General features: G+C 39.8%; 1 protein-coding gene across 1 annotated transcript in view; it reads left to right on the top strand.

The window, feature by feature from the left end:
- Positions 1 to 12,601, top strand: part of plppr5b (phospholipid phosphatase related 5b) — a 110,308-nt gene that overhangs the window by 75,250 nt on the left and 22,457 nt on the right. Inside the window, exon 5 of the mRNA XM_034705861.1 lies at positions 9,613 to 9,863. Within this exon, the coding sequence (XP_034561752.1) occupies positions 9,613 to 9,863 (251 nt within the window). The remainder of the gene's footprint in view (positions 1 to 9,612; positions 9,864 to 12,601) is intronic.

Genomic DNA, 12,601 nt, shown 5'->3' with positions numbered 1-12,601 from the left:
TTAGTAACCAGAACTGATGAAAACAAGGCCAGCAGTCAGTGTTCCCACATGCCTTCTGAAACTTAAGTAGAGATACAGAGTGTCTTCAGGATACTGAGAAGCTGTTACTTCTTCACCCATAATGCTTTGCTGCTTCTTGTAGCTGTCATGCAGAAGATGAATTCTTTCAGCCTAGCTGCTCACAGATCCTCTCTTTGTGTTTTTCTCGCCTCTCTTTTTGCAAAAGTCAGAGTGTTCCAGTGTCCGCACGTGACACATTCCATGTGCGTGCTAAGGGTCTGTGTATTTGTTTCTGTGTGCGCCCAAGTGTGTGTACTCATGCACATCAGTATGTATGCGTGCACATGTTTGTTGCCAGAGTTTACATCTGCTGGTGAGCAGCACAACATCATGTGAGCCTGGCCATCTTGCAGCTCCACAGCCCTCCCCTTTCACTCGGGTCTGGCATTGCTTTGCATAATGACTCACAGAGCCGTGCTGTTTGGGAAAGATTAAATTTAGAACACAGCCGAGGGTCGGGGTGCTCTCTCACACTTGACTCCAACAGTGTGTTTTTACCTTCATGGGTTGTAACATTTTGCGAGATAAACTTGATATTTTGCGAGTTCATGCTCACCCCCCCGTTTCAGCTGTATTTTTCAAGAGTCCACATCACATTAATGTTTAAAAGGATGGAAGGCCAGCCATCTGAGATGACAAGTGCTGTTTTATCACACACGTTTTAAAGTGCACCCGTACTTTTGGTACAGACTTTTTCTTTCAGGCAGTAGTCCCTCTGTATTCACCCTCACAAAGGTTCATCTGGAGCTGTCAGACATTGCGTGTGTGCTTTAGAAGAGAATAAAAGAATAAACTGAGAATCAGTCTGCGCTATTATTTTGTCTTCTGAAGGGTCGTGTTTTGTGATCAAAGAGTTATAATTACTTCTTGTTTGCTCAACTGTGTGGAATACTAATTTTAATACCAAATATTAGCATCTTATGTGTAAGAAAGGAGCTTTACTGTTCTGACAGGAGCGATAGATATTATGTATGATACCGCATATTCTGTAGGAGTCAGTAAAAATATAATGAGTAATAGGAAGCACCTGACATATGTTTGCAGTGAGTGATGTGCCTTTCCTATGGAGGCCCAAAAGGTAAAAAAAAAAAAAAAAGAGGGGGATTTGGCCTTAATAAAAAGAAAACAAATGTTAAGCCATAATAATGAGATAAAGAGTCAGAATTCTGAGATAGGATGACAAAATTCTGAGATACAAAGTCAAAATCATGAAGAAGTAAAGCGTCTAATAACTCAGTAAACGCCTTGTCACAGGGCCCGGAGCAGAAATCCTGACATGCAGACCGACTGCACAGCTGAAAATTCAATGTGTATTGCAAATGTCCACTTTTCTGAGCAGAAGAATTTTGGGATACCTGAGCTTGTGGCACCACTTTTTAAACAACTTTTCTCCATTAATATGTCAAAATCATCCTTAGAAATAAAACTGTGATAAAGCTTTTTAATCAAACTTCTAAATTCAAGACAACATCTGAAGCAGGGAAGGAGGGCGGTGTGACTTTATTTAAAATTGGTCCCATAGCGGAGGTCGTTTATAACCAACGTCATGGTACACAATATCTCTAACTGGAGCTTCAGGCTTTGTCGAGCAACCTTACTTGAAGAAAGTCTGGGTTTGTTGAACTTGCTTTGTGGAATACCCCGTTGAAGGTACTCCGATACGTCCTTGTTGTAGTTGGATTTTACGGTTCAGTTGTAGTGTGCAACTTCTTAAAGTTTGAAGGCCTATCAGGGATGCCACAGCCATCTCCATTCTTGATTTTTAATTTATTGAAATCCCACATTGGAAAGATACTTGTGTGCATCATATAGAACAACAGAACAACACACCAATTCAACAAAGTCCTCCATAATCAAAACTTAATAGCACAGCAGAACAACCCAGCCTTAATCTCCCTCTCCACCTCTCAGCATTAACGTTTCATAATCTATGTCACACTCCTCTGTCAGTTTGGAGCAGCATCCCCAGAGACTGCAGTAGTGCTGATGTTGAAGTGTTTTGTGGCTGCTGAATGCAGCACAGCTCTGCTCTGACAGTCTGATTCCACTCGACACAGAAACATCCCTCTTTTATTCCTCTGGTTGGGTTCGACCTCCCTCCAAGGTTGCTCTGCACCATGAGCACTCTTTGAACATGTTGTAAAAATTAGCTCTCAGAATGGTAATCCTCTGCCTCCTCTGTGTTTTTTTCGCTCCATTTTTTTATGCTGCAACATTTATTTCTGCTGCAGTGTTTTGCTGGCACTAGACTTCAAGTTTCATGAAACATTTTTTTTATCATGTACTCGTCCATATGTAATCATTTATTCCCAAACAACTTAAGACTCAAGTTACCACACCCCTTCCAAATATTACCTACCTATTAACTACACTTTTAAAGGATTTTTTAAAATTCAACTCTGAACAATAAATAAACCATTGAATCATAGGAAAATGAAATGGGGAAAAAAAGTGTACAGAAAAAGATAATAAATGAAAACTCAGACTAAGACTCAGTTTTTATTCAACAAATTCATTCATTAATACTTAAAAATAAGTATTTCCTGTCTCATGATTTTTATAATAGTATTGAAGCTGTCATTCATTGCAATATGACCATCTTTATTGCTATGAAGGTAGTCATAGCGAGTCCAATATTTTCTGAATGTATTATTCTGGAAACATTCATATTTTATGATCCAAAGTGGTCATGTCTTTTGTGAAACAGCTGCACTGTGTCATCTGAAGTAGTGCTCAATTCCCTTTCTTCTTTTTAGATTTTACACTTTGCTTTTTGCAAAATATGAAGTAGTTTGAGTTCAGTCAGGGACAATCTTGTCATAGATTTAATCTTTTATTGCCAAGTAGACACACACACACACACACACACACACACACACACACACACACACACACACACACCACTGCCATCACCATAAACAAAGTGAAAAAAAGGCTTGTGAGGAGGGTGAGGTGGTTGCAGCATTACTGTAGCTGGGATGAGTGAGAAGGGAGCACCATCAAAAGAACTGCCTTGTCATGCTGAACACGTTGTGATTGGTCTGTTACTGATTAGAAATGATTATTCAATCAGCAGGCAGTCAGCTGATTACAGCTAGGGCAGATGACTTCTGTGTCCTGCAAGGACTAACACAGAGCGTCAATTGTCAGATGCTAACTGAGATAAAATAAGCTGTTTCTAATTATAAGGCTCAGACTCAGATGCTCAAAACTAAATGTTCAAGAGGTTTTCCTGTGATCAATGATGTTCCTACAAAAAAGAATGACTAACAGAAGATGTGTTAGAATAAAAGCTCTTCACCTTTTAGGCCTTTGATTAAAGGTGTATAAATATCTGATGCTGTAGATATAAAAACACTGCCCATCAGGAAACAACTTTAAAGTTTTGCATCCCCTTACGTCCCGTACTTATTGTTCAACCATATTCATATTTATTTTCTTATGTTGCTTTAGGTTATCAGTTCCTCTTCATGATTCATGTTGGATCTGATGTGTATATTCTTTCATACTCTAAACATCTTAAAGTAGCTTTCTATAAGGGCTGGTTTGAAATAGCAGCTGATTGTGGCACAGAAGCCAAAAGGAAACACTAGAAATGGTTTAATCCATCCTACATTGATGCAACAAACTGATGTTTGTAAGATGTTTGAGGCTTTTTCATCCTTCTGATGCTCCAAATGTTCAGTGGGTGGGCTTCTCCTCTGCATGTTCTTGTTGCCATCGCTAAAGAATTCTGCTCTGATTCATGCCCATATCAATATTGGAAGACTAATTGCTGTAATGATGCCCATTGGCAAAGCTTATCGGCAGTCGAAATTGTAAAGGGTGAAAAGGTTGTTTTCACAATGGTGCAGCTGTAAAAACATTCACTGGAACAGTGCGAAAGAGAGAATGATGAACACAGACGAAATCATAGGTTAGGTTTGAACTGTGGTTTGATTTGCAGGCGAGGGAGACATTTTTGAATAAAGATTTTATGAGGCACCTGTTGGTGCAGCAGGTAACCCATGTACAGAGGCTACAGTCCCTATTGCAGTCCTGGCATGATTCTGTGCATGTCATACACACTTCCCTTTCTTCACATTACCCGTCCCTTTTTAAACTGCCCTATCAAAATAACAGATAAAGCCCAAGAAACCCTAAAATTAGAAAGAATATAAAATAAGTAATAATGTACAGAATAACAGCATGGATTTACACATACAATGATAATCATAAAGCATTGTAATTTTTTACTCCACCAACACTGAGTATTTCCAAAACTTAACTTAATCTTGACTGTTGCCAGGTACCCAAAACATTGTCCATGTTCTATGATTTAGGGGTACAAGCTAAGCTAAGCTAAGCTATTCAAGCCCAACTCTGTCTTCTGTAATGTTAATTTAAAGCAATTGGCTGGAACAAAGTGTGGAAAATTCCAGTGATGTTGTACAGCAGTATATATCAGAATGATCCAAAATAATACAATCGAAAAAATTATGTATTATTTATTTAACATTATTTTAAAATGTGTTTGATTTATTTTTTTACTCAGTGCAGAATATTCAAACTAAGATGTTGAATAATAGATGAAACACATTGTATGATTTTTTTTTTTTTAATAACTTATTATGGAGCAACTTTATCTGCAGCTGGATGACATTTTAACATCAAACTAAACTCACCTATCTAAAAGAATAGCTAAAATAAGACCTATGTAACTTTCATTAAAAAAAAGAGAATCTTAAAGAGCTGGTTTCAAGAAATGTAAATTGGACACATGACAGAACATGATGTCTAAGAGGGAGATATCTGCCTGGAATAGAATTCCAAGCTAGCAAGAGATGTGGGGAGTGTCAGCAGAAATAAGACCCTGGGCAGATCGCTTAATCTTTGATTGTTCCATGTGGTCCTTTTTGGCTTGTGGCTCCTTTAATTGAAAATATTTGGGATAAGGAAATGGGTTTCATTGTAGCAGAAGCTTGTTGGTGTTTGTCAAAATATGTCGAAATCCAAAAATAGCACAGTCAAGACATCAAAACTGTAATTGATAAAACAGGTGGCTGCCATGGACATCAACATGTTGAATACTGTCACTGGCGTTTGTAAGTTTGGGTGACCAAACACACTAAAATCCATATTTAGTGCTGGTACTGGGGTGCTGGTTGGCATGCGCCACATGTACTGTACAGAGGCTGCAGTCTTTGTTGCAGTGGTCGCTGGTTTAACTCCAAGCCTCAACCCTTTGCTGTATGTCTTGCTCCATCGTCTGCTCCCCTCATCATTTCTCTATCATTGGCTGTATTATCTAATAAAGGCAACAATGGAAGGAAGAAAATACATTATAAAAATGAATAAACACATTAAAAAAAACTTGGTGCTGGTATTTTTCCAGAAAAGAACAGGGCAGAAATGTACTAAATACACAATCCTGCCTGCAATTACTGTTTTGTTCCTGGGTGCTCAAAAGGTCCAACCTTGTCCAGCATGATGTCAAAATGAAATATGATACAATAAAACAGTCACGTCTTGATATCTGTGACTCTGCCAAGTGTTCTAGGGTCTCTATCTTTTGACTTGTGTGTTTGTGAGCACAGCAGATCTGAGGAACAGTGATAACTTTAAGACTGACTGGGCTGTGCCTCATACTGCAGCATTGAGAAAGGCACTGGCACCAGATCAAAGGCGAGGTTCATTGCTTAACCCAACACACACACGCACACGCACACACACACACACACACACACACACACACACACACACACACACACACACACACACACACACACAGGTGTATCACATTGACCCAGTAAGAATGTGTACTCCAGAGCACACAAACCTGCAAGGCTACACACTTTCCCTACCACAGATCATGGCATTATTTAAAGCAGTCGCGCTGAATCAGATTTATGCCCTAATAAGCAATCTTGGTCATACGTCTCTGTGCTCCAAAGGCCAGACAGGATGTGAGAGGGGGCGTTAACTAGCAAGTGTAAGTCGCCCGTAAAGCACACAACGCACACATTTCCTTGTTAGTATTTGAGAAAGTGGGACAGCGACTGAAAGATGTGCTGCATGGCGAGCACCCAGTAAATGAGTCACACGATGCTTGACAAAACCTATTAGATGCTTGTTAAGAAATGGACCTGTCAGCATTTGGAGTCTCACCAAACTTCTCTGTGGGGATGATGACAAATTAAAAAAGAAAGGAAATGAGTTAGAGGTGAAACCAGAGCTTGTTTGAGACAAGGAAAAAGATTTCTTTTGCTCAGAATCCATGTTGCCTCACTTCATTTCCACAGATGTCTTCAAGCTATATGCACTTTAAAACCTGGGTTGTATTACTTTTCAGTCGCGCCAACACTTGATTGGAAAAGCTGCTCTTGTTCCCCCAGCGAGTAATGCATCTTGAATGTGAGTTTGTCTATGTGTGTGTTTGTGTTTATGTTGTGGCATGGTGCACACCTCTCTCAGTGTGTGAGAGAAAGTTGTCTGACTAAGCGCCTGTTTGGTAATTTAGTGTGACAGAGGGCGGGCTCTTGGAGGAGGGAAGCAATTATTCCTGTTAAAGCACTTCAATCACTGAGACGTAAAGTCTGGCTGGTTTGGTCAGGAGAGGTATGAATGGATGGTGGCACCAGGGTGACTGTTGTGCTCTGTGTGTGTTTGTGTTTGTGTGGGCATGAGTAAGCAGCAGGGGATTGGGAAATCCAGATTTAGCCTTGAGTGCATTCACATAAAAAGAGTGGTATTTGAAGCATATGACCCATTGCAAATATAGGCAAGACTACTGGCAATAATGGAGCATATAGAAAGAACATAATGTTAGGCTAATATAAAGAAGTTAAACACATAATCCACTTGCTTAAAGCAAGACATTTGCAGCGGAGGGACAGTGTGTGAATACATTAAATGAATTGGCTCATAATGTCACTGCCCCTTCAGTTGTGCATGAGTGGATGTGATTATAATTGCATCTTTGTATTCCACTCAGTTGCTTTGGCATGTGCTGTAAGTATGTAATACAATAGAAGCGTTTATTTTAGGTGTCAAAAGGACTTGGGACCACATGGAAATAATAGTCTAACAACAGGAAGAAGCTGTAGTGCTTCAATCAGTTTAAATTTTAAGATTGTATTTGGTAAAACTCAACAACTGTCTCCCATTATCCCAATAAGAAATCGGGGCACCACCATGTCCCTGAGAACCCAAAGTGTAAAACTGGCCCTAGCCTCAAATCCTTCTCCGTAGCTCAGGCACTTGTTTTTTTTGCTTTGTCACAAGATATAAGGAGTAGCAAGTCTTTGCTGTGGGAAGAGTACTCTTTGTCTGGTGTTGGAGGGAATTATGAACATTAAAAATACAAGTTGGTGGAATGCTTAATGCCCCATCCTTGTTGTTTCATGAAGCACTCAGTTGGTGTCTCAACACGATATGCCTTTTTCAGGAGATTGGGGAGAGGAGATGAAGCAGAGCTACATAAAGGAAGGAAACACTGAGTCAGAGCTTTCTGTCCAGGATGAATCACAAGATGGACACAATTATTGCTTTACTGAATTTTAGTTAATGAGTAAAACATCTTTGAAAAATGAGAAGGAATTAAATGAAGGGTAGTTCTTGTTTATATGCTAAAGCAGGGACAGAGCCAGACTTTTTTGACTGGGTGGCCAAACAGGGGTGGCCAAGCGTGGTAAACTTTGGGACTTACCCCAAACCTTGGAGGGTTATCTCCACTAATCACGTCTACTTTAACTTCTAATATAACAGTATCCCAAAAACTGTATATTCTTTAATATATTTATTAACTTTGAACGATAGCTCAACAGAGTAGCAACATCTAAATCAGCTGAACTGAATTCTTCAAGGACTTAAAAAGAAAGTGTTTGTCCAAAGCCACCATTTAGATAACGGACAAAATAGAAAATGTTCAACATTAAAACACAAAGAAGCTACTAGCAGCTTTTTGAAACACAACCCCAATACTTCATCTGAACCCAAGTGCCGCCTCAGACAGGGACAGTAGCAAGTCAAGGTTTAGGATTCCAGGGTGCCCAATGGGGTGGCCAATCAGATCAGCTCCTTGCCTGTGTTAAAGGCTTACGGACCCACAGTCTACAAATGTAGGTTAGATGAGAGAGGTTGCTACATTTTTTTTTTTTTAGTTTAGTTTAGTTTATTCACACACATCATCACAAATATACATCTATCTATTCAGAAACATTTCAAAATGGTTGGATGTGTGGCAAGGGGTGACCCCAAGGTAGCTATTTAAAGCTTTTAATCTGCCTGCAATCTTCATAATGTTAGAAGGCAAGGAGAAAAACAATGGCTACCTCTATGATGAAGGTGCATAGCGGGTTTGATTTCACTGTATGAGTTTCTTTTGTCTGACTGTTCTAAGGATCCACAGAAACCAAACAAAAGCGTACTCTAGTGGTTACTGACTTGAATTAATAAAACATGCTTATATATTCATGATACTCGTGATGTTTTTAAGTTTTCTCATGGATAGTCTCATTGTGCTCCACCAATTCTCCTTGTCTGTTTGCGATCCTCTTTCCTCTGAGCAGAAGTTTAGGATGCGCTGAGACATAGCATGCCCAAAAGTACTGCTGGTATGGCCAAGGACCGATGTAAATTCATATAACAGCTTTGGAATGCAGCTTAGTGTCGCTGTCCGTGGTGCTGAAGAGCTGCACAGTGACAGCTGTCCCTCAGAGTGAGAGGGACACCACGGCAGCAACACACTCTGGGACTGCTCAGCACCCCAACTTTTGCCACACCCCGACGTGAGCTGCACCCCAATGTGCGAGAAGTTGCGAGAGGGGCGATTCAATGCTTCTTGCAGCTTTAATTAGAATTAAACTTGAAATCAATAAACGGCTTGAAGCCTGTGATGCAGGTTGTTTCTAGCAGCGTGGCAGTGTAGTTATATCATACTTTCAATTTTCTCGTGATCGAGAACCTTTATATGATGTCATGAGAAAAATTTGATGTAATTTGGCACCAACTTGACTTGGTCTTTTGACAAAAGTAGCAATAAGTCGAGATTTAGTCTTTGATTCCTGTTTTCCATTTTATTAGGTGTTTCACTTTTAAGTTCCATTTTTTTATGCAGCTGTTAACCTTGAAATTTGCATATATCATGGGTAGAGTCATAGTGATTTATCACAAGATCAAGGGGAATACAATGTTTACTTGTTTACACAGCCACTGGTCCATGTAACTATGCCCCGCAGCAAGACAACACACTGAATATCCTCTGTAAATTCAGTAATCATTATGAGCTCTATCTGTTCTCACAGAGCTGCTCCTCTGCCTCAGTCCGCACCCTGTATCATCACCTGATCTCTCTACTGCAGAACAGCAACACACTCAGACACTGGATTCACTACGCTACTGTTCACTGTCTGTTTCTCTGGAAAAAAACAAGTTAAAAATATAATAACAAAGTGTTATTAATATATGGATTTAGTTGTTTTAGCTAGTTTTTAAGTCCCTGCACCTTTAACATTACTGTTGCTGCCTCTTTAAATGTGTCCACTCTCTTATAACATCTCCTTCTCTCCCCAGGAGTCTACACCTTTGGCCTCTTCACTGTTGACATCTTTGTCAATGCAGGCCAGGTAGTGACAGGGAACCTTGCACCTTACTTCCTAACGGTCTGTAAGCCAAACTACACAGCTCTGGGATGTCAGCAGGCCCTTCGCTATATCAGCCACCAGGAGGCCTGCACAGGAAACCAGGACGACATCATGCGCGCCAGAAAGACCTTCCCATCTAAGGAGGCTGCTCTCAGTGTCTACGCTGCGCTGTACCTGGCTGTGAGTATACTCTGCTACAACTTTTACTACTCACTCTATGTGTCCTGAAATCTCAGTGTCAGTGAATTCATCAGAATATTTTTAGCTCATGTTTTATAGTGATAGTTTCCCAACATTTACACACTATTGAAGCGCTGCCGCGGCTCACAATCCTTGGGACTACAAGTTCATGGTTTCATTAAAGGATAACTCTAGATTGTTGTAACTTGGGCCTCATATTCATAGTTTTGTTCATCATTAGTGACATTTCTTTGATGAGTAAATGTTATCCTGACTATTTAAAGTATTTGCTTGAAGAAAAAAGGGAAAAACAAGCGGCAACCTCTGCTCTTGAAATATGAATCTGATGCGGAAGTGCTTTTAACTGCTGCAGTTCATCAAGCGTCCAATTGAGGCTGGCTGCCCGAACTCACATACTCACCCGTTCAAAAAGATGATCTTTGCAGCAATAATAAACATGTTTACAGCCTGGTTCAACTACTTATTTCAACTACTTAAGATATTAGACTTACAAGTTTTGCCTAACTCAGGGCATGGCTGACTTGACTGACAGGCAGGCACCCTGTAGCTGTTACCAAGAAGAGAAAGAGTCCACCTCAGCTCCACCTTTTTGCATCAAACTAGATCCACCAAAGTTAGGTCGGTAAACGATAGGCTTCAAAACTCTTCTTCAGAAACATATGGGTGACATCACAGAGATGATGTCCATTTACTATACAGTCTGCAGGTGTAAGCCATGGCAGAATAGGAGAATCATGGCTTAGCCTTCACAAAGTACAAGTTTTTTCTTCAAGCCAAAACAAAACATTACAAATCAAAGATGCAGGATAATATTAGTTGTGGTAGTCTTTTGTTTGGAAAGGGAATTATTTCACCTAAAAAAACAACTTGCAAGCCACATGTTGTCAGACAATATCTCAATGACATTTAGGTATTTAAACATGTCATAACACTTTTATTAGAGCTTTGGAATGCGGACAAACATGATTTCAACATATGAACAATGATAAATCACACACAATTTGTAGTATCAGTGGATTTTGGAGATAAGTGTTTATGACAATTTTGAAGAGTGAGTTGTTCAGTTTGCTGTTAGTCTTTTACTTGTAACATATAGTCAATAGGAGCTGTAACTAGAAGGTCATTAGCCTATTTATCATCCTCCAAAAGGAAGATAATAAGCACATTTCTCAAAATATTGAATGGTCTAATGCTGAATTTCTTCCATTTCCAAGTCATTTTACGGCTGCCAGGTCAGGTTACACAGGGAGTCAGACCAAGTTAGCATTTCCATCCCAATTTTATTCTGTCTTCTCTGTAAGTAGAAAATGTAAATAATATATTTATGCAAATCATATCCCAGCCTTATTTGCACACATTTGCAACACCAGTCCAAAAGCAGCTGATTCAGCTGTTGACCCAGCATCCATAGATTCCACCCAGCGCACAACAGAGCTGGTACAATCATTTGTTTATCAGAAATACGTTCACTACATTGACATCCTCCAAAGACTTCCTCTAGCCAGAATGCAACTGACACAATAAGGTGCTATTGTTATCACATGTTGCAAAAAGCTTCATGCAGTCCCAGTTTGATTGGCTACAGTTTAACCAAGAAACTTCTGTAAGACACACCACTCTTTGTCAAAGCTGCCTATAGGAACAGGATGTTACGAGGCAAATCACTTCTGTGCATGTATGATGAAAAGGATTCTTACGCACAGAAGAGGGAGTGTGACAGAGGGAGAAATTAATGCACCAGAATACACTAGACTTCTCCATCTGCCACAGATGCCATTCAGATTCTGCACTCAGACAAAAGGAGCCAGAGAGTAGGAACACAACTGAGTATCTGTGAAGTTTCATCTTCATCATCCCCTCTTTTATATTAACAATCTACTGAAGTCATCCCGAACCAACTAGACAAACTGTTTTCAACCCCAACCAATTATTTCAGTCTTTTTTTGGACACACTTTTGAACTAAAACTGAGTTTGGGGTTGTAGTGTGTAATACTCTTTGTTATTATGTCATTAATACTAATAGACAGTGAACGGTGAAAGCCTTTGAAGTAATACTTCAGTCGTGCGATTTGAATACAGCCTTCATGCATCTCCTCACGTCCTTATAGGATGGACTGAGGAGATAGAGTGGGAGGCTTTATTTTACCATCCTCTCCCTTATATTGTTATCTGAGCGCTGAGCTGTTGCAATAAAAAGCCTCAGTGTGTGTGAGACACAGTTCTAATCTCTTTGATTTCTGTTAAGATCATTGCATTGAACTCGGGATTAATTTCTCACTTGGCTGTGTTATGTAAGGCCCAGTTGAAGATCAAAGATAGTGAAAGAATGACAAAAGGACGCTGCCTAGAATTAATTGGAAGCGGTGGCTGTCTACTCTCTCAGATAGAATGAGCAGAGCAGCTGTGATGAGGACCGCTGTGCTTGTGGGGATGACTTGCTCTTTACCTTAGTGTCTAAGGACAGAGTATGTCTTCAAAGTATTTTCAGTATACCATGTAGAATAGAATATATTGATATTAACACAGCGAAAAATATGAAAAATAACAGGATGCAGGAACAGACCTAACTTCTACTTCCTGTGCAACCAAAACAAGCCACTGTGACTTGTTTCACGGTAGAAGGAGCTCTGAGCGTAGCTGTAAATAGGTCACTCTTTATTTTCATTGTTTACCCAAACTCACTATGAAGCCTGGCATGCTTACAAGTGCCAAAATA

The sequence above is a fragment of the Notolabrus celidotus genome, chromosome 17 (assembly GCF_009762535.1).
Source record: "Notolabrus celidotus isolate fNotCel1 chromosome 17, fNotCel1.pri, whole genome shotgun sequence".
Classification (NCBI taxonomy): Eukaryota; Metazoa; Chordata; class Actinopteri; order Labriformes; family Labridae; genus Notolabrus; species Notolabrus celidotus.
Note: the sequence above shows the minus strand (reverse complement) of the source record. Positions and strands in the feature narration are given on the sequence as shown.